Source organism: Vitis vinifera, chromosome 17 (genome assembly GCF_030704535.1).
Source record: "Vitis vinifera cultivar Pinot Noir 40024 chromosome 17, ASM3070453v1".
Lineage (NCBI taxonomy): Eukaryota > Viridiplantae > Streptophyta > Magnoliopsida > Vitales > Vitaceae > Vitis > Vitis vinifera.
The window spans coordinates 5,828,142-5,848,343 of NC_081821.1; the positions used below are offsets into that span (position 1 = coordinate 5,828,142).

The 20,202-nt window shown below is 32.7% G+C and overlaps 1 protein-coding gene across 1 annotated transcript; it reads right to left on the reverse strand.

The window, feature by feature from the left end:
* Positions 1 to 329: 329 nt before the first annotated feature.
* On the reverse strand, positions 330 to 19,207 carry LOC100257072 (truncated transcription factor CAULIFLOWER A). The gene is made up of 8 exons (XM_002262981.4): positions 18,839 to 19,207; positions 2,075 to 2,153; positions 1,866 to 1,930; positions 1,677 to 1,776; positions 1,544 to 1,585; positions 1,191 to 1,232; positions 947 to 1,059; positions 330 to 743 (listed from the first exon to the last, which is right to left on the reverse strand). Exons 1-8 carry the CDS (start codon positions 19,021 to 19,023, stop codon positions 638 to 640), a joined length of 732 nt encoding a protein of 243 aa, XP_002263017.1. The 5' UTR covers positions 19,024 to 19,207; the 3' UTR covers positions 330 to 637.
* Positions 19,208 to 20,202: the final 995 nt, after the last annotated feature.

The window sequence follows — 20,202 nt, forward strand, 5'->3', positions numbered from 1 at the left end:
AACCAGCCAAGGCTGAATGCCTTTGAAGGGCAAGGGGTGGGATGAAGCTGATTGTGGGCTCATAGTGTTCATAGTGTTCATGTTCTGTGACACTACAGAACAAATAAACCAAGAAAATGTAAATCAAAAGGCCGTAATTCCAAGATCAGATTCAATATTGTTTTATATGATTCTATCCCAAAAACTAATCTAAATAAAGGAATTAATCCTTATGCTTATGCTTCCTGAATTCTGCAAAGGAATCATGTACAGGACTTTGTGATCTTCTTTGCAAAAGATTCTCAAAAACAAAGTCAATCACATAAGGAATAAGAAGATAACTAGATCCATGCATGAAGGTGAGGATATATATGTATTCACTTACAGTTGTTTACATATATCCAGTATATGTACATATTAGTATTGGAGTTGGTTTTGATGCCCTTCTAGTTACTCTGCATTTGCATTTGGGCCTTCTGACTATATAGAATATTACATACAAAGAGTAGTAGTTTGAAACTACTGGATTTGCAAAATAAGTACAAACCTTAATTTTGGGAATGTTCTATAGATATACCAGACATTTTCACAATGTCTCCTAACCACTAGATGCATATATAGACATCAAAATGGCATAGTAGAAAGAGTATCATCTTGTCTATTTATTAACATGGCGCAGCATCCAAGCAGGAAGGGGTGTATTGGTTCGATTTTGAGGTGGAATTCCTTGATCATCTCCACTATCCCTTGCCAAGCAATTACCACTGCATTCCATTTATTTTCCACTCTTAGTTTTCTTATATAATCAGCCATTACTCTGAATAACAGCGCAATATAGTCTATGATATCAAAGCCAACCATTATTTGGAGGAGTTATCATGCATAGTATATCTCAAGGCATTTCAATCTTCTAAAATTGTTGTTGTTATTATTATTATTTGAGAAAGAGAGAGATAGAGAGAGAAACCTAATATTTAGTGCATGCAATGGCTGTTGTAGAAGAAAGGATGGTGAGTCCAGGTCCTGGTTTTGCTGATTCCATTGTGCCTGTTCAGCCTGTTCCTTCTCCTTCTCCTGCACCTATTTTGGGCTCAAAATATTAAATGGATTAGGAAAGGGGGAAAAGGTGAAATGAAAGGAGACAGGGAAGTTAGGGAATGCTATCCTATTTTCAGTAATGGGATTTTATTTTGTAAGTAAAAAAGATTCACCTTTGCAGTAAGCAAGTCATGTTCCTCCTGCAACGCCTTACCCTGTTACAGAACAAAATCAAGTGATGTATGAAATAACACAAACTGATTGCTCATAAGTTATATTATGCTGCATTGAAAACTCAACATCAAATCAATTAGGAGTTCATATGTTCATTATCTTGAATATGTGCTCCCAACGACATACAACCTGCCTATTTACATTTGAAACTTCTATTCTCCTGAACTATGGAAAATATGCAAGAAGATTGAAGTGGAGGAACCTCCTTCTCTACTACAACTCTAAATGTGACACCCCCCCACCCCCAAAAAAAATAAATTAAGGAAAAAAGACTGGCTTAGCTTGGTCTTACCTTTTTATGAAGCTCAGAAAGGGATTCATACATGAGTTGGTTCTGTAAATAAAAGGTCCAGAGTCGAATTAACTAGATTGTCAATTGATCAAACTATAGGTACTACTAGAAATTTAAAAAATGCCGAATTTACCTTTCTTGTTCTTGTGCTTTTAAGAGAATTATCAAGCTGTTGCTCCAAATTCTGAAGCTCTTTGAGACTCAAGGAGTCAAGGTCTTCTCCCATAAAATTTCTGAGTGCAGATGTCGACAAGTAAACTTCCTTGTGTCTCATTTTGTTATACATGTGGTTCAAGATGGGGATTTAGGTTAATATATTTACCTTTGGCTTTTTTGTAGAACCTCCATCCTAGCCTTGAGCTTTGCATATTCAAGTGTCCAGCTTCCCTAGACAATGTTTATGGTGAGTTTACTAGTATGTTGACTACTCAGTGATGAAACAAAAGGAAGAAACAGGGAAATGGGAAAATGATACAATTATATAGAGACAAAATTCACTACTTTGACATTGTTCAGAAGATGGTAGCATACTTGTGATTCAAGATCGGTGGCAATAAGCTGACTCTGTGCATACGCATACCTCTCATATCGTTCGAGGATTCTTTCCATGCTGTTACCAAAGGAAAGCAGAGAATCTACTGATAAATACTCACTATCACAATCAAAATCTTGAAGCACAACATGCAGTTTACTAGTGAAAGATGCCTAAAAAATTATAGCACAATGTCATGGGATCTGTGAGTAGAAGGCATTTTTCTGAGAAAAATTTCTGTTACAATGGTAGAGATGCCATAAAATATTCACTTTCTCTTGTTAGCTCTTCCTTCTTTTCTTTTTCCTTTGAGAACTTCCTGTTTAGCCCATGAAAAGTGTCATGTTTTTGTTTCGCTATGGGTAAGTTTGGGCATAAACAGACTTGTTATCAATATGGAAATCTCTTTCATTGACATTCTGTTTCTCATGTCACACCATAGAAGTTAGATTCCAAAGAAGTTTGCAATAAAAAAAAATCCATGCATAGAATTTTTGTTCAGGACTTGAAAACATTTTAGCATCTATGCAGAAATGTTCTATCTTACCATATTTTTCGTACCTGGGCCAAACAAATATCCTAAGCTATTGTCAAGGAAGTTGAACACCCCTAACATGTCTTTCTCTGCAAGTAACTGACAAATGAATAATCGTTTACAAAATTCCAGGAATTCCTAAATACATCCAAATTTCAGTGATATGCAAGTTATGTGTCAGAGTCCATCCACAAATCTAAAACATGAATTCTCAATGAAAACCATACTCCTAATGGCCAAGGTTTTGGGAAATTTTTATGCCAATAAATAAATAAAGTTGAGCCATAAATGGGATCACCAAGTTCACCAAGGAGCATTACAAGGCCAACTCTCACTCTTAGTGGAAGATGTGCTGTGAATAGTTTTAGCAGCAGAAGGAAGGGATTAGATAAATTAAGGAGAAAGCTATATTCAAGAGTACCCTGAAGATAGCTAAGAAATCTGATGTACACCTAAGGATACACACAAATTGATAAACAATTCAGTAAATGTGAACACCGTTGTGAGAAATTCACAGAGAACATAATGTAGAATATCCTTTTATGCTGAGAAATGTTAAGTAGCTCGTAAAAAAACTATCATTTGGATGACCAATGAAAAGAAGACATAATTAGTTGCTCCAAGTCAACTAAATTCCATCACTAAATTTTCTTCATGAACATAGCAGATGAATAATCACCATAATTGCAGCAGCTGAATCATCTCCTAGACTATAGATGTGTGCATCCTGTACATAGTCCATCTATTGTTTGTCCTATCAATTATTGCTTGTAATTATTTCCTCTTCTTCTTGCAATGTATCTTGTATATATGAAGACGATTACATACTAAACATGATGAGATTCATTCATACTCAATTTTCAGTCCTTGTGGCATCAGAGCACTCATTGCTCTAACTAGTTCAGTTCTTCCTCCATATTAATCTAGTGTGTCAAACAACCCTCATCATACACCCAAATGGCTAACAAAACATTGTCAGAAAGTTCCCAAATCCGTCACTAACATTGGCTAACCACCCCAAATCACCTCTCTGGTATCCAGCATCGCCCTTGCTCAACTGCAGCTGAAGCTTACAGCAAGCAGCTATTAGTTGTGAAGGGCTCAATTCTTTAATCTTCTCTATGGATATGATCTTCTCAGGTATATTGGTGGTCATATACATGTCCATCAACCATGATTAGCAAAGGAACTGAAACCTTGCCCAACCCTAAACACACAATTTGGAAACGGCAAGACAGCCTGCTCCTTCACACCATACTTGTGCCTGTTTCCCAGTCCATTGTTCCACACTTTGCATCAGCAACTTCTGCTCATGCAGCTTGGTCTCATCTTCATTGACTTTATGCCAGCAAGTCATAATCCTGTATCATGACTCTCAAGGAAAAGTTGACCATCACAACCAAAGGCACAAAATCAATTGCTGAATATATGCAAATACTTAAAGAGTGTTACTATGAGCTTGCTGTAGTTGGTGCTCCAACAATGGATGACACGACTTAATAATCCATGTCCTTAATGGTCTGATATCTTAATAAAAGGATATCATTTGAGGAACTCCTCGATAAGCTCAAAGATCTTGTGACATGTCTCAAATGGGTAGAAGCTAAGGATTTCAATCCTACCAAATCTCAATTCACGGGCACTCCTCCAATAACAACAAACAAAAGGTTGTGATCAAAACCATAAGAAAGGACAGGACGAAGGAACAGGAAAATGACCACTGAACAACAACTATCAAAATAGAGGAGAAGGCAATTGCAAACTTAATCTCCAGTATAATCACGCTCCTTCAAACAACAACTAGCTGAGGGGTTGTATGTCAACTATGTGACAAAATTGGCCATAGTTCAAAATATTGCAGATCTCAGACTCCACTATTTTTCCAAATCCCAAGCCAACTGCACGCTGAATGGAGGTCAAATTACAATTGGTGTTGGACTTGGGTGTTTCTCATCACATTACATCAAACCTACAAAATATCCCTATACAGTCTGAGGATGGAAGTGGTGATGACACCATAATAGATGATGGTACAGGAGGTCCTATTATTCAAACTAGGTTCACCAAACTTGTGACACCCTCTTCTATTTTGTGTGCACCTTCACTTAAAAAAAAAAAAAAAAAAAAAAAATTCAATTTCCCAATTTTACAAATAAAATAACACCTCAATTGAATTCTTTCCTTTTCCTTGTTGTGAAGAATCTAAACATAGAAGCATCACTGTTCAGGGTGGGAGTAAAGCAAATACGTATAAGTGGCCATCATTTATTTCCTCATCATCTAATCAACCATGAGCTCTTGTCTCCCCTAAAGCTCTAGTTCATCAATGACATCGTTGACTTGGTCATCAGTCTATCAGGATATTACAGCAACTAGTCTCTAGTCAATTTGTTACCAGCATCAATGTCTGAGACCCCTTACAAAATAAATATCATAACTACGTATGTAACAAAATTCCTTGCTTGTTATTTGGTATTTCCTCTCTCACAAGTTGCAGTCCCCTCGACCTAATTGATACTGATGTTTGGGTCCTTCTCTTATCACCTCTTCTGATAATTATCATTACCATATTATGTTTGTTTATCACTACACAAAATGCATATGGTTTTATCCTCTCAAACTTAAATCCAAAATGATCATGTCCTTGCACCTTCTTAGGCTACTCCAAGGCTCATAATGCTTACCGTTGCCATGATCTTAACTCCAGAAAACTCATCACCTCAAGGCATGTAGTGTTAATGGATACCTAATTTCCATTTAAGACAACACAATCTCATTTGCCATGAATCAATTTTGATATCCTCAATCAATCGGCTTCATTAGATTAGCCTTTGCACTTTCATGTGCCCTCCATTAACACCTTAATGACTCAAGTCACTTTACCAAACAATGATAACCCTCATACACATGATCTTGTTGTGGAGTCAACAAGTGATGTCCCCACTTCTTAAGTAAGTCCTCTTCAACAACATACCACTTCTACTCCAGAAACTGTTACACCTCCTCATCCCACCTGCTCTCACCACATGATAGCCTGACCCAGAAAAACCTTTCCACCACTCAACCTTCTAAAGCTATTGAGCCTACTACCATTTTTGTTTTAATAAACAAAAAACACTTCCATTAAAAGATTAAACACAAGAAGGATGAGAAATCTTTCCTTGAATATAAAACGCGCCCACTACCATCACCCATGCCCTTAAACATCCCCCGTATGCTATGAGTGAAGAATTTAATGCACTCACTTAGGATCTAGTTCCTTCTCATGATTCATAAAATATTACTGTGTGTAAATGAATTTTTAGGGGTAAGAGCCATTAGATCGCTCTCTTGAATCCTACAAAGCAAGATTAGTCACTAAAGGTCCCATCAAAGATCTGATTTTCTTGCTACTTTTAGTCCTATTGTATAAGCTACAACTATTTGCTTGGTTCTCACATTAGTAGTGACTTGCGGTTGGCACCTATAACAAGGCTTTGTGGAGCCTTAGCATCAAACTCATGTGTGCAAATTAAAAAATGTTATCTATGACCTTCTTCAAGCTCCTTAGGCATGGTATGCTGAATTGAAAGGCTTTTTACTTTCATATAGCCTCATCAACTCCCAATATAACTCCCCATTGTCCATTTATAATCAAGGATTAGTTACTTTTAACGTCTTAATATATGTTGATGACCTAGTCATCATGGAAGTTACACACACATTCTAAATAAGTTCATTTCATTATTGACCACTCAATTTTCTTTGAAAGACTTGGTTTATTGGGCTACTTTGTTGGATTTGTATCTCTCTCAACCAAGCTTGGTTTGTTTTTCTTCGAACATAAATATATTTGTGATTTTCTTGAGAAAACTAACATGTATGAAGCCAAAAAGGTATCTATTTGGATTGAGCCCCTAAAAACAAGACATTATGTAATAGGGTTAAACTTGACCGTCTTTTAGCTATTTCTTTTATGTAGTGACATTGATTTAAACATTTAATTTATATCTCTTACATTGTATATGACTTGGGTGCATTAGGAGTTGCATAAAGAATACAAGTCATAGGTTCCTTGTAAGTAGGTAGATAAGTTCATTGATTTAAACAATCTAATAGAGACTATAGTACACTATCTCCTAATTGAAGGAATGACATCTTGGCTGTTAGGATGAGTTTCTATGTTTAGTGCACTAGTGTATGAGATGCACATTAGATAAGACCTATGGTGAATCATGACGTAAGACTATCGATTGTCATGATTTACCAAACTACTATATCGCATGAACTCTCAACCTAGAGAGGATATTAAGCCTATGCCAAAAATCAGCAAGAGACATTGTCGTATGGGTGAAACCCTAAAGTGGTCAATGCCCCTACGGATTAGGCCACTATTGATGGATATTGGTGGAAATAGATATTCTCAATAAAGACATCATGATATTTCATGGTATTGAGATAGTGTGTCCCCTTGAGTAATTTAAAGGACATGTGATCATGAAATCTATGACTACTATAATTCCTTTAGTGGAATTTGATGTATACTCATTGGAATTAGAGTATGTCAGTTAATCACATAATAAATGAGATCTATAACTCAAATATTAGAAAGGTAATCTTGATAGATGACAACACTACCTTATTAGATTATGGACATCGGTTCATGGGGAGTTTGCATGTAGTAGATAGTAAGTCACGGATTCAAGTTTTGTTTCGTTGTAATTTCATGAGATATTGGAGTGCAGTTAACTCTCTTTAGTGGAATGTTGAATTAACTTCAGAATTGAATTATGAGAAAACCATATTTTCCTACGAGTTCCAATGATCCCCACTTGAGCTCCTATTTCATTGTGGCACATGTTTTGAGGGTATTTTAGGTATATAATTCATAAGTGTGCAATAAAGGCATTTTGGTGAAAATGCAAGACTCTTATGAATTGATTTTCTGGACTAGGCTAATTAATTCATTTGAGCCCATTAAAGCTAATTAATGAATTATGACCCAAATAGGTTAGATTAAATGACTCAAGCCCAATTTGACCTCGAGTCACTTAAGCTTAAATGGAACCTTATATAAAAGCCTTAAAGGGGGTTAGGGATTCATTCTTCCTTCCATATTTTTTTAAGATTCTGGAGAGAGGAACCTTAACCACCCTCTAGATAAAGAGAGATAAACTCGCCTTTCCTCATGCCAAGACCCATGGAGGGAAAGATCAGGTAGAAGATAGTTGGGTAGATGAGTTTTATAACGACTACCGCGGTTTCAGAGTTTCCATTATGGAAATTGATCTAGGAGTATTTAGATTACGAGTTTGAGTATTTTAACTTTAGATCTACATTAATAATGGTTTTTAATGTCATTTGTTTTTGCTGTATTAGATCTAGAAAGAAAATAGGAAAAATGCATGCACCCTGCATGATCCGGGGCAAGGAACGTAGAAATCCAAGTATTCCCAATGGTATTGACTTTACTATCATGACATGTCATTTCCATTATTAACCACTTTACTTTTCATGTCATTGTTCTCACATTAGCTTCCAAATGAGTCTCTCATATGGAATAATGGAATTATTTAAAAAGCCAATGTGAATATTTTTGGAAGAATCAAGGAAAATATCCAAGGTTGAAAAATCCAAAATTGCAATTTGAATGTACACAAAGATTGGAAATATTTAAGTCAAAGTAAGTTGCTCTATCATTGACATGTGTTAATGGAGCATATTCTTTGTTATAAAAAAATAAGTTTAGTCTCTCTTGCATATATATTGAATCTCTAAGGTGGAAATATTGAAGTGTCTGAACGATTTGAGTCCATAGATGTGAATAAAGAGTGTTTTGGCATACAAGGAAGTCATAATATGGAGTAAGGATTTAGAAGATCGAGTTTTATAAACCTAAAGTTGGAGCTAATAGATGCTTATTTAATATTCCACAACTTAAAACTTAAATTTCGGTAGTGTGGTTCAAACAAGTTTTTAGGTGAGGTATATACATTGACTAATTGCCTTGATAATAACATTTGGGAGTGGTCATGTGCTCATAGCTATATGAAGGTGGAAGCATGTGTCACGGAAGATGAAAGACCAACCGTATGAAAGTCAGATCAGTGTGAAGATTGAAAGTATCTCAGATTCTTATTTGATACATATTCTTTTGGTAAAGAATATTATACATTTTTATATATTGATATTTGCTTATGAAAATAGGTTGTGTATTGTAGAATAAGGAAATGTGTTAGAAATAACTCTATTAGCATTCAAGATTATAAGGGAAAAAGTTATAGGATTGAGATAGATATGTAAAATTTGTATAAATAGGTAGAGATGAGAGAAAGCGTAGGAGAATGAATCAACAGGGCTATCACTTTCTTTGGTAGATCTTCCATTCTTTTTCACAATTATGTTTCACTGTGCCCTTTACTAAATTACTAATAAATGGGTAAGCTTCAACTATGAAATGTTTACAAAAGAGAGGGCTTAAAAGTGGCTTATGCTCACTTTGTAACAATTAAATTGACTTGCAAAACCAACCATTTATGAGATGTCCATTAGCAAAGACACTAGGTCTTAGATGGTAGAAAATTGAATTTTTTTTTTTTTTTTTTTTGATAAGTGACTATAGCAAATTGAGATAAGAGTTAAGGTAAAGATTTTTAGAAGAGTTAAAGAAAATATCCAAGTTAGAAGATTCTAAACACAATTTGAATGTAAAGATGGTATAAAGGATTTGGAACTAAGGATGCATAGATGGACGATCAACCTAAGCTCAAGTTATATATGAAGCTTATTTGTTGAAGCCTAATCCAACTCAAGCTTCAACCCAAGATGCTCAATTCAAGTCCAACCCGAATTTTTTTGCGTAAACTTAATATCCATTCACTAAAAATTATATGGATCATCCTACATTTAAAAATAAAACTATTAATAATATTTATTTAACTAAAAGTCTAGAACCTCAAATGACAATATATAGTTATATAAAAACTACCAATGATAATATATAATTTCATAGTATCTACTTGCTCATTCAACCCAATAACTACAATTAATAAAATCAATCCAAAGCTCTAACAAAATAAAACAAAAGATTATTACATAAGATGATCGAAACTTTCCAAATAATTTCCAAGTAAACCATCATAATTAAAATTAAGATTGCACTTATTACATATTTCAAGAAAAAATGTCAATTTATAAGCAATCATCCCAATTACTCATAAGAATGACTTTTGTAATTTGTCCTTACAAGAAACTTAAAAGTTCATATAATAGCAAAAGTAAATCCCAGAGGTAAAACCAAGAAAAACAAGTTAATTGTTCATAATAACCAAGTAATCAAGCCTTCAAAGGTGCATCAATCCTTTTTACATACATACACATGACATGCTCCCAAGCCAAGACCCCAAATTAGATAAGGATTGATATTTTTTTTGCCTAAACCTAACCCAAATTTCAAATTAAGTTACACATCTTAGTAAAACAATTGGGTTGGTTATGTTTGAGCCCACTAAGTTAGAGTCCTACTTAGAATGTGCAAGAGGATTGCAAAGGAATTCTAGTTGAAGACTTCCCTTATTGGCATGTGATACATGAAGTATAAACTTCATTCTTTGGAATTGAGTGTAATATCTATATACACTTATTAGATATTAAAAGGTGGAAAAAGGTAAAATGTCTAAACAATTTAAATCCATAGAGATTTACTCAAAGGAAAACAAATGGTATTTATGATAAAAAAAAACGTCATAATGTGAAATAAGGATTTAGATGCTAGAGTTCTATGGACCTAGGATTGGAGACAATGGATTGTTATATGGTATTCCTTCACTTAAAACTTAAATTTCTAGTGGATGTGATTTAGTTAAGTTACATGAATGACAACCTTGATAATTATGTATTGAAGGAGCTACATATATTAGTGAGAAGTTGTGGAATTTGAATCAAAAAAATCTTAAATTTCTAGTTAAGTTGTGATTTAGTTAAGTTACATGAATGATAACTTTAAATTTCTAGATAGAGGCAACTAACTTGATGGAATTTGAATCAAGATGAAAATTGTTAGAAGTGTCTTAAATTCTTATTTAGTACATATTTTTTTTAAAAAAAATTATATAAAATATTTTTTATAATTGTATTTCTTGAGGAAATATGTTGCTTCCTAACTTCCTTCAATATCATGTCGTAGCTGTTGTGAATAAATGTAAGAAATAGGTTTTTGACTTCTAGAAAAGTGCTACATATAAAGGATAGCTAGCACTCTATTGCACCACAAAAGGATTGTAGTGATCATAATTATGTAAATCTTGTGTTAATGGAGGGTTTTAGTTGGTTCCTTTTATACTAAGGAGATTAATGTTTGTATCAAAAACCAGCTTCCCTAGGGAATTTTGGATGGTAGAGATTGTTTATGAACTTTGACTTAGAAGAAGACTATATTATAGTGTGGTAGAAGTAGATTTCCCTTCCATGGTCACCTAGTGAGAGTGGCCGGTTTCAAGATTTTCATGTTTTCTCTTAAAATCGTTTGTATAGCACTTGACTGCACAATAAAAACCAGGGCCATTTAGACTTCCGTCAGTGGCCAGATTTTGGGTATTCATATCTTAAGGTGATTAACGAGATCATTGAAGGAATCTATATATCAAAGGTCAACTTTCTTAATTTTGGATGTCAGACATATTTTGGTTTATTATCCAATGTGAGTCTTACATTGCTTCCAAAATTTTCATGTATTTTTCATTGAAAATTTGGTGTTTTGAGTTTGGATATCATTACCATAATTTCTAATTCTTAATATTAACGGGAAGAGAAATAAAAATTGTTCAGGTATCATTCAATAGTGTTGAGGAAAGGCATCCTGTAATAAAACACACCAAAAGGAAGAAAAAAAAAAAAAAAGAAGAAAGAAAGCTTTTTCTTCATTTTTTTGTGGCTGAAGTAGGATATCATCACCACGAAAAATGGGAACCAAAGTGGATAACATTTGGCACTTGATCTTCTTGCAAAGGCCTATCCTTTTATTCCCAGGAATCAACTTAGATTCCATGGCATGCTCCTCATCCTGGTAAGGTACTTTCCTTTGAAATTAAACAGTAATAATAAGATTTTCAATAAAAGTTCATGACTCAGTAGAATAGAGCCTGAGAAAAGACATTCAACAAATGGAATCCAACCATTAATACAAGGTTTCCATATCCTTAAACTATGGCCTCAAGCTTGCGTATCAAAACATTGTTTTGGTTTAACCAAGAGGGTAACCTTGTATTAGCATGTGCATATATGTAGAATATGTCCCGGATTATGCTTGAGATCTGGCTTCAATTATGTATGACTAACGAACACTTGAATAGCACATTATCAGATAATGTATTGCCAAACTGAAGCATGTTTCACAGTATATATTTCATGTCCACCCAAGCAACCAGAAGGTAGTAAAATATTAAATCCTAACCTAAGCATATAACTATTAAGTTTACGGCAATGTTGCTTCCTAGATAAATGATGATTGAAAAATGACTCCGTGTGTAAGGCTGGAGATGATTAGGTACCACCTTAGCCCTCGGGATGAGTTAAAGCCCTGAGATGAATGTGTTGTGTGAGATGGGCCAAGTTATGTACCTGAATAGTTAAGTTCAGGATGAGTGTGAATAAATGTAACAACAAATCAGATTAGTTTAACCATATTGACAACATTTAATTTCCAGATAAGATGATTAGGTTATCCTAACTATAATAATATAGAGGTAGTTTGTTCTATTGCTAAGAGAAGACTGCTAAGTGTTTTTATAAAAAGAAAAGAGAAAGACAGAAGAAAGAAGACAATAAAATAAAAGAAAAATATGGGAAGTGTAAAGGAGTATTTGGTAAAACTTAATACTTATTCCTTAACAACTTAAGTTGACTTTAACTTAAATTATATTTAAGTTGTTGACTTAAAATTTATTACTCAATTTTTACTTTCAATATTAAAGTTAGATAAAATTAAGTTAAAACTTATTATAAATCATCAAATTAACATATTTATCCTTATTAGGGCCAAAAAGGTTGAGTAATAGTGGTAGTCTTGAAGTAGCAAAGGAGATTGTAAAGGTAACTAAGGCAAATGAGTATGAAAAAGTAAAATGAAGACGTAGACTTAAGAATAAGTTAATTATTTTTATTTATTACTTAAAGCCCTGAGATGAGTGTGTTGTGTGAGATGGGCCAAGTTATGTACCTGAATGGTTAAGTTCAGGATGAGTGTGAATAAGTGTAACAACAAACCAGATTAGCTTGACCATATTGACAACAATTAATTTTCAGATAAGATGATTAGGTTATCCTAACTACAATAATATAGAGGTAGTTTGTTCTATTGCTAAGAGAAGACTGCTAAGTGTTTTTATAAAAAGAAAAGAGAAAGACAGAAGAAAGAAGACAATAAAATAAAAGAAAAATATGGGAAGTGTAAAGAAGTGTTTGGTAAAATTTAATACTTATTCTTTAACAACTTAAGTTGACTTTAAGTTAAATTATATTTAAGTTGTTGACTTAAAATTTATTACTCAATTTTTACTTTCAATATTAAAGTTAGATAAAATTAAGTTAAAACTTATTCTAAATTATCAAATTAACATATTTATCCTTATTATGGTAAAAAAGGTTGAGCAACAGTGGTAGTCATGAAGTAGCAAAGAAGATTGTAAAGGTAACTAAGGCAAATGAGTATGAAAAAGTAAAATGAAGACGTAGACAAAATAAGTTAATTATTTTTATTTATTTCTTAAAGCCTTGAGATGAGTGTGTTGTGTGAGATGGGCCAAGTTATGTACCTGAATGGTTAAGTTCAGGATGAGTGTGAATAAGTGTAACAACAAACCAGATTAGCTTTACCATATTGACAACAATTAATTTTCAGATAAGATGATTAGGTTATCCTAACTACAATAATATAGAGGTAGTTTGTTCTATTGCTAAGAGAAGACTGCTAAGTGTTTTTATAAAAAGAAAAGAGAAAGACAGAAGAAAGAAGACAATAAAATAAAAGAAAAATATGGGAAGTGTAAAGGAGTGTTTGGTAAAATTTAATACTTATTCTTTAACAACTTAAGTTAACTTTAAGTTAAATTATATTTAAGTTGTTGACTTAAAACTTATTACTCAATTTTTACTTTCAATATTAAAGTTAGATAAAATTAACTTAAAAACTTATTATAAATCATCAAATTAACATATTTATCCTTATTAGAGTAAAAAAGGTTGAGTAACAGTGGTAGTCATGAAGTAGCAAACGAGATTGTAAAGGTAACTAAGGCAAATGAGTATGAAAAAGTAAAATGAAGACGTAAACCTAAGAATAAGTTAATTATTTTTATTTATTACTTAAAGCCCTGAGATGAGTGTGTTGTGTGAGATGGGCCAAGTTATGTACCTGAATGGTTAAGTTCAGGATGAGTGTGAATAAGTGTAACAACAAATCAAATTAGCTTGACCATATTGACAACAATTAATTTTCAGATAAGATGATTAGGTTATCCTAACTACAATAATATAGAGGTAGTTTGTTCTATTGCTAAGAGAAGACTGTTAAGTGTTTTTATAAAAAGAAAAGAGAAAGACAGAAGAAAGAAAACAATAAAATAAAAGAAAAATATGGGAAGTGTAAAGGAGTGTTTGGTAAAATTTAATACTTATTCCTTAACAACTTAAATTGACTTTAAGTTAAATTATATTTAAGTTGTTGACTTAAAATTTATTACTCAATTTTTACTTTCAATATTAAAGTTAGACAAAATTAACTTAAAGGTTATTCTAAATCATCAAATTAACATATTTATCCTTATTAGAGTAAAAAAGGTTGAGTAACAGTGGTAGTCATGAAGTAGCAAAGGAGATTGTAAAGGTAACTAAGGCAAATGAGTATGAAAAAGTAAAATGAAGACATAGACCTAAGAATAAGTTAATTATTTTTATTTATTACTTAAAGCCCTGAGATGAGTGTGTTGTGTGAAATGGGCCAAGTTATGTACCTGAATGGTTAAGTTCAGGATGAGTGTGAATAAGTGTAACAACAAATCAGATTAGCTTGACCATATTGACAACAATTAATTTTCAGATAAGATGATTAGGTTATCCTAACTACAATAATATAGAGGTAGTTTGTTCTATTGCTAAGAGAAGACTGCTAAGTGCTTTTATAAAAAGAAAAGAGAAATAAGAAAGAAGACAATAAAATAAAAGAAAAATATGGAAAATGTAAAGGAGTGTTTGGTAAAACTTAATACTTATTTCTTAATGACTTAAGTTGACTTTAAGTTCAATTATATTTAAGTTGTTGACTTAAAACTTATTACTCAATTTTTACTTTCAATATTAAAGTTAGATAAAATTAACTTAAAATTTATTTTAAATTATCAAATTAACATATTTATCCTTATTAGGGTAAAAGAGGTTGAGTAACAGTGGTAGTTGTGAAGTACCAAAGGAGATTATAAAGATAACTAAGGCAAATGAGTATGAAAAAGTAAAATAAAAACGTAGACTTAAGAATAAGTTAATTATTTTTATTTATTACTTAAAATCGTATTTGATATTAAGTCATACCATTAATTTATTTTATCAAACATATTTAATTTACTTAATGACTTAAATTAAGTTATTAAGTTAGTTTACCAAATACTCACAAACTAAAACACCAAAGTTCAAGAAATAGCTACAAATGTATGTTTGCCTCCTCTATCTTCACAACTAATGAACAAAAAAAAAAAAGGAAGAAGTTAACCCATTTAATTGATTGGTAAGTATAAATAACATGTACCACTTTCAAAGAGACTATTAAAACCACTTGAAATTAGGATTGAAATTTGAGTTGAAATTAGGATTGAAATTTGAGTTTGGTTGGATTGATGGCTAATCCAAATCCAATCTAAATTAAGAAATAATTAACTCAAATTAAACCCAATTCAACCTTTAATTTGAAGTACTCAACTCAGTCCAACCTCATTTATTTAAATTTGAGTTGAGTTTTAGTTGATTAAAGTAAACTCAAATTGGTTGGGTTGATCATATTGTATAATTCAAAATTCATTTGAGATGTTTTTTAAAAAACTTTTTTCTTTTTTTATACCAAAACTTAAATAGTAAATAAGATAAAATTTCAAAATGACACCAAAAAATTAAAAATAAATTTATCTATCTTTCTATTTTTTTTATAGGTAATCTACCTTTCTAAAAAAATAAAAAGTATATATAAAAAGAAAATAAATATTATTATATAACATAATATATATAATAAATATTATAAAAATATTAAATTCAGTTCAAGTTGTGATGGTTGACCTGGGTCCAAACCTATATTGATTTTGGGTGAGAAAAACCTAACATAAGTTCAATCAAAATATTTAAAATGATGGTTCAATCAGGTTAAAGTAACTTTGACCCAACTTTGACCCATCCCCGCTCAAGGTGTACCCCTGTATGAAATGTATGTACTTAATAACGTCATTTCTCGACTTGTCCAACTCTCTCTCTCAAGTACGGTTGCTAGTCTGCATATAAGCGCGGCGGGATCAAAAGTCGTCGCATCACAAGGTTTGATATTTGAACATTTAGTACCGTGGAGATTTATTCGAATGGATTTCATGGCTGAAAACCTGATGGGAAACACTGAAACAAACAATTTTCTCCTCGAAGGATAAAAAAAAAATATATAAAAAAAAAGCAGAAACGTGGAGATTTATTCGAATGGATTTCATGGCTGAAAACCTGATGGGAAACACTGAAACAAACAATTTTCTCCTCGAAGGATAAAAAAAAAAAAAAAAAAAATCAGAAACGGGAAAAATCAGAGGTTATGATTAATCATGCTAGGAAGAAAGTAATCACATGGGGCATTGATGCTTTACTCAAAGGGCATTCTTTTAGCCTTAAGGATGATTGATTAAAGTGACTTGACAGGATATGTTGGTGGACACACTCACGTTCAGTTCTACCAGATGATAGTGCAGATGACATCTCGAAAATCAACAAGTCATTGCCAGTAAGAGATGCTGGCTGCCCACTTACGGAGATTTGTGATTGAGGAGACACAATCATTATGGAAAGTCAGCGATTCCTGTAAACTAGGTAAACTAGCTAGCTTTGAAAGGTGAGCTAAGATGTCATTTAATGGTACTAGAAAAGTATCCAGATGCGTTATATTACCCATGTCTATGAACGGAATGATGGAAAAATGCCATAATTTATTTGATCCCATCTATGATTCTTATAGAGATAGAAAAACATATGTGATAACAATAAGAAATGGGAATAATTAGTACCTGATCATCCCAGAGAGTTTCGACTACTTTCTGAATTGGAGAAGTTTGATGAAGATTGAAATATCATTATGACTTTGAGACTGGATGGTCAGTCATTCAAAGATAAAGAATCCTCATGAGACATGGGGATAATGTAAAATCTAGTATCCTACGAACTACTGTAATATCTGATAAGAATATCAACAGGAGAAGTCCCAAATCCAGAAAGATACTGAACCCATCATTGAACTATGAGAAAATATAATTTTTATATTCGTGAACAAAAGTAAAGTAAAAACATACTTGCTACAATTTTAAGTGAGAGCATGCTGAATATAGCACTAGAACTTATATCTTATTATCTTCAAAACTAATACAGATTCAGTTGTTGATTGAAGAAGCGCCTTCCAGTTACCCACACAAACCTTATGCTGGCAAAAACTTTCCTCCTACTGTGTCAGGAAGTAACGGTTATTTGGTCAAGCAATCAGTAGCCTTAAAACTCAAGTTCATGACTAGCTAGAAGCCAAAAGATCAAATAATTCCAATAGTTCAGGGATCTAAAAGAACTGATCATAGTCAAATGTCAGACAGGAGAGCCAAAGCAAGGGCCTTTAATTGGCTAATGGAGTCCAATAAACTCTGAGATCTCCATGAGTCCTTATAATGGCTCAAGCTCAAGTGAAATAGGTCAAAGCATAGAGTAGTAAGCTAGGGATCGTTGAGTTCTACTAGCATACATGTAAACTAATGTTTGTACAGCTCATTTTGTTGTGTGTGTGTTTAGCCTTTCATTACTGCAATTGAATGCTTAATTTATTATAGGACAGGCGTTGTTCACATCCATATGCCCAGTAAAGTACATAAATCCTACCCCAAGTGCATTTCAGACAATACCCACTTGTTTGGCTGGTGAGGCACTAGGAGGAAAGAAGAAAGAAAATAAAGTAGAACTTGGAATTTGGAAATTTATGTTTACCATATTCAAAGGTCCATCTCACCTAGTCGGCTGCCTTCTTTTCTACCAGTGTTCTTGATGACCAAACACCACATAATGAAAAACTATTAGCTGGCTGTGACACACAGCCAGTGAAAAGACTTCACTTGAAGGAAGCAGTAGAACCTCATAATGTCTGATCAATTATTAAACAAAAAAAAAAAGATCACTTTATTCCTAAAGATTTCCCAGCAGATTTCGAGGTACTACGTTGTGTTAATAAAGTTATAATATCAAAAAAGGAAAAAGAGGAAAAAAAGTATAATGAATATCAAAGAGGACCCTTTATAACAAAAAAGGAAATAGAGGTAGTACCAGTACTTTGAAATGAACAGCCAACAACATCCACCCAAACAAAATAAATAAATAAATAAATAAATAAAAACCATAAACCTACTAATTTGGCATAGGAGCCCTTTTTTTACCAAAGAGGAAAATGGAGGTACTACGTACATGGATCAAGAAACAAATAAAGAAGTAATATTAAATAGAATGATAGATCCCTTCACTGAGCTCATTTTCAGTGCCCAGCAAGTCCATACCAAGGTAAATGTAAATGCTTTGATCAGGATTCTCTCTCAGACAGACAACACACAAAACAAAACTGCTGGGTGGTGTATTTGCATGAGATTTAAGAGCAAAGCCAACATTTCAATGTACATAACTTTCACTATTGGATGATAATTTGAAAACTGTTCAATGATAATGAAACCTAAATGAAAAAAGCATAAAAGATAATAAGTGGGAATTGCTTTTGTTTTTTCCTGTTATTCTGAGACAAAACCCAGATGAGAAAGGTATTTTAATATATGCAAAGAACAAAATCTACAGTTCCATTAGTCTCAGGGAAATATATATCCAAGATTATTAACACAAAGCAATGGATGAAGCTCATGAAATAATAGAATTACCAAGAGAAAAACCAACAGATTGAATTCCAGGAGAAGAAGAGGAGGAGGAAGAAGAAAGATCTAACCAGGAATCGGTGGAGTACTCATAGAGCTTCCCCTTAGTGGAGAAGACAATCAGGGCCACCTCTGCATCACAAAGAACTGAGATCTCATGAGCCTTCTTCAACAATCCAGACCTCCTCTTTGAAAAGGTCACCTGCCTATTTACCTTGTTCTCAATCCTCTTCAACTGAACCCTGCCCCTACCCATGTTCTTCCCCTCATATAGCAGCAGTCCAGAACCAAGCCAAGAAAATGGAAGAAAAGGAGAGAAAAAAGGTGGGGAGAGAGAGGAAGGATATGAAAAAGGTAGGGAGGGGGCAGCTGCAAGTAGAGCTAGAGATAGAGAAGTCTCATTCTTCTCCCTAAAAATGGTATATTTTTTCTAAAACAAAAATACCGCTTCTTTTGGGTTGCAGTGTGTCTATATATGAATCAATAAGAGTGTTCCAAACAGTGAAAGTGGTTTGCATTCGGGATTTGACTCATTTGAGACATGGGTATAGGTGGTATTGGGAAATAGTGCTGGTTTCGTCAAAAACGTTGTCGACTTGTGATTGGTTGGTGAGAAACTTGCACAGTTGCCCCTGTCCCTTTCGTCAGCCCGAACTGTGGGGGCAATGTCCGTACAACCCCACTCTGTGAGTCCGTACTGTGCACAGCTATATTTTATTGGTTGGTGTTGACGGCGCCTTGGACTCTCTGTATTTTACAAGGTTTAGGAAATCGGATCGCCGGTCTGACTGATTCAATCGTCCGAGCGAAGGTTTTTGCTTTCTTATTTTCAAAAGTATTTTAGAGTACCAAAAAAAAGAAAAAAAAAAAAACACCACCGCAACACCTCCCACATCTAAATACACGTCCTATTTTTTATTTTTCCTTTTAAATCATTTTTTTTTTCATATTGGTTTATGTAAAGAAATTAAAATTCTTAAGAAAAACCCATTTTACTTGATTTTTAGAAATTATATGTAATCAAATTTTATTTTTAATTGATTTATGTTGAAATTGGATTTTTTTAATATATATTTTTAATTATTTAATATAAAAAATTAAAATTATAAATAAACTTTACTGATTCATTTATAAAACCATTTTTTCATTAAAGAGTAAATGAAAAAAAATGAAATTACAATTATTTTTATTTAAATGATTTTAATAAAAAATAAAAATAACAATAAGGTGAATTATGTATTACATTATTTTTATTTATTATAGACTATTTATGTTATATAAGATTTTTTTTTTCTTTTTTGTAACAACCTTCTGCTTTATAATTTGTTTTCATTGATTTTCTTATCATAGATTGTTTTTTTTTTTAAAAAAAAAAAAAACTATATTTAATTATAAAAAAGTTTGAAAACAATTAAAAAGAAAAAATAGAAAAAAA

Bases quoted from the DNA above. Each gene is read 5' to 3' on its own strand.
- LOC100257072 (XM_002262981.4), bottom strand. From the start codon at position 19,023: ATGGGTAGGGGCAGGGTTCAGTTGAAGAGGATTGAGAACAAGGTAAAT. The intron at 2,154-18,838 runs GTTAGATCTTTC...CTTTGGTAACAG, and splicing joins GAGTACTCCACCGATTCCTG to CATGGAAAGAATCCTCGAAC. The intron at 1,777-1,865 runs GTAAATATATTA...ATCTGCACTCAG, and splicing joins GTTCTACAAAAAAGCCAAAG to AAATTTTATGGGAGAAGACC.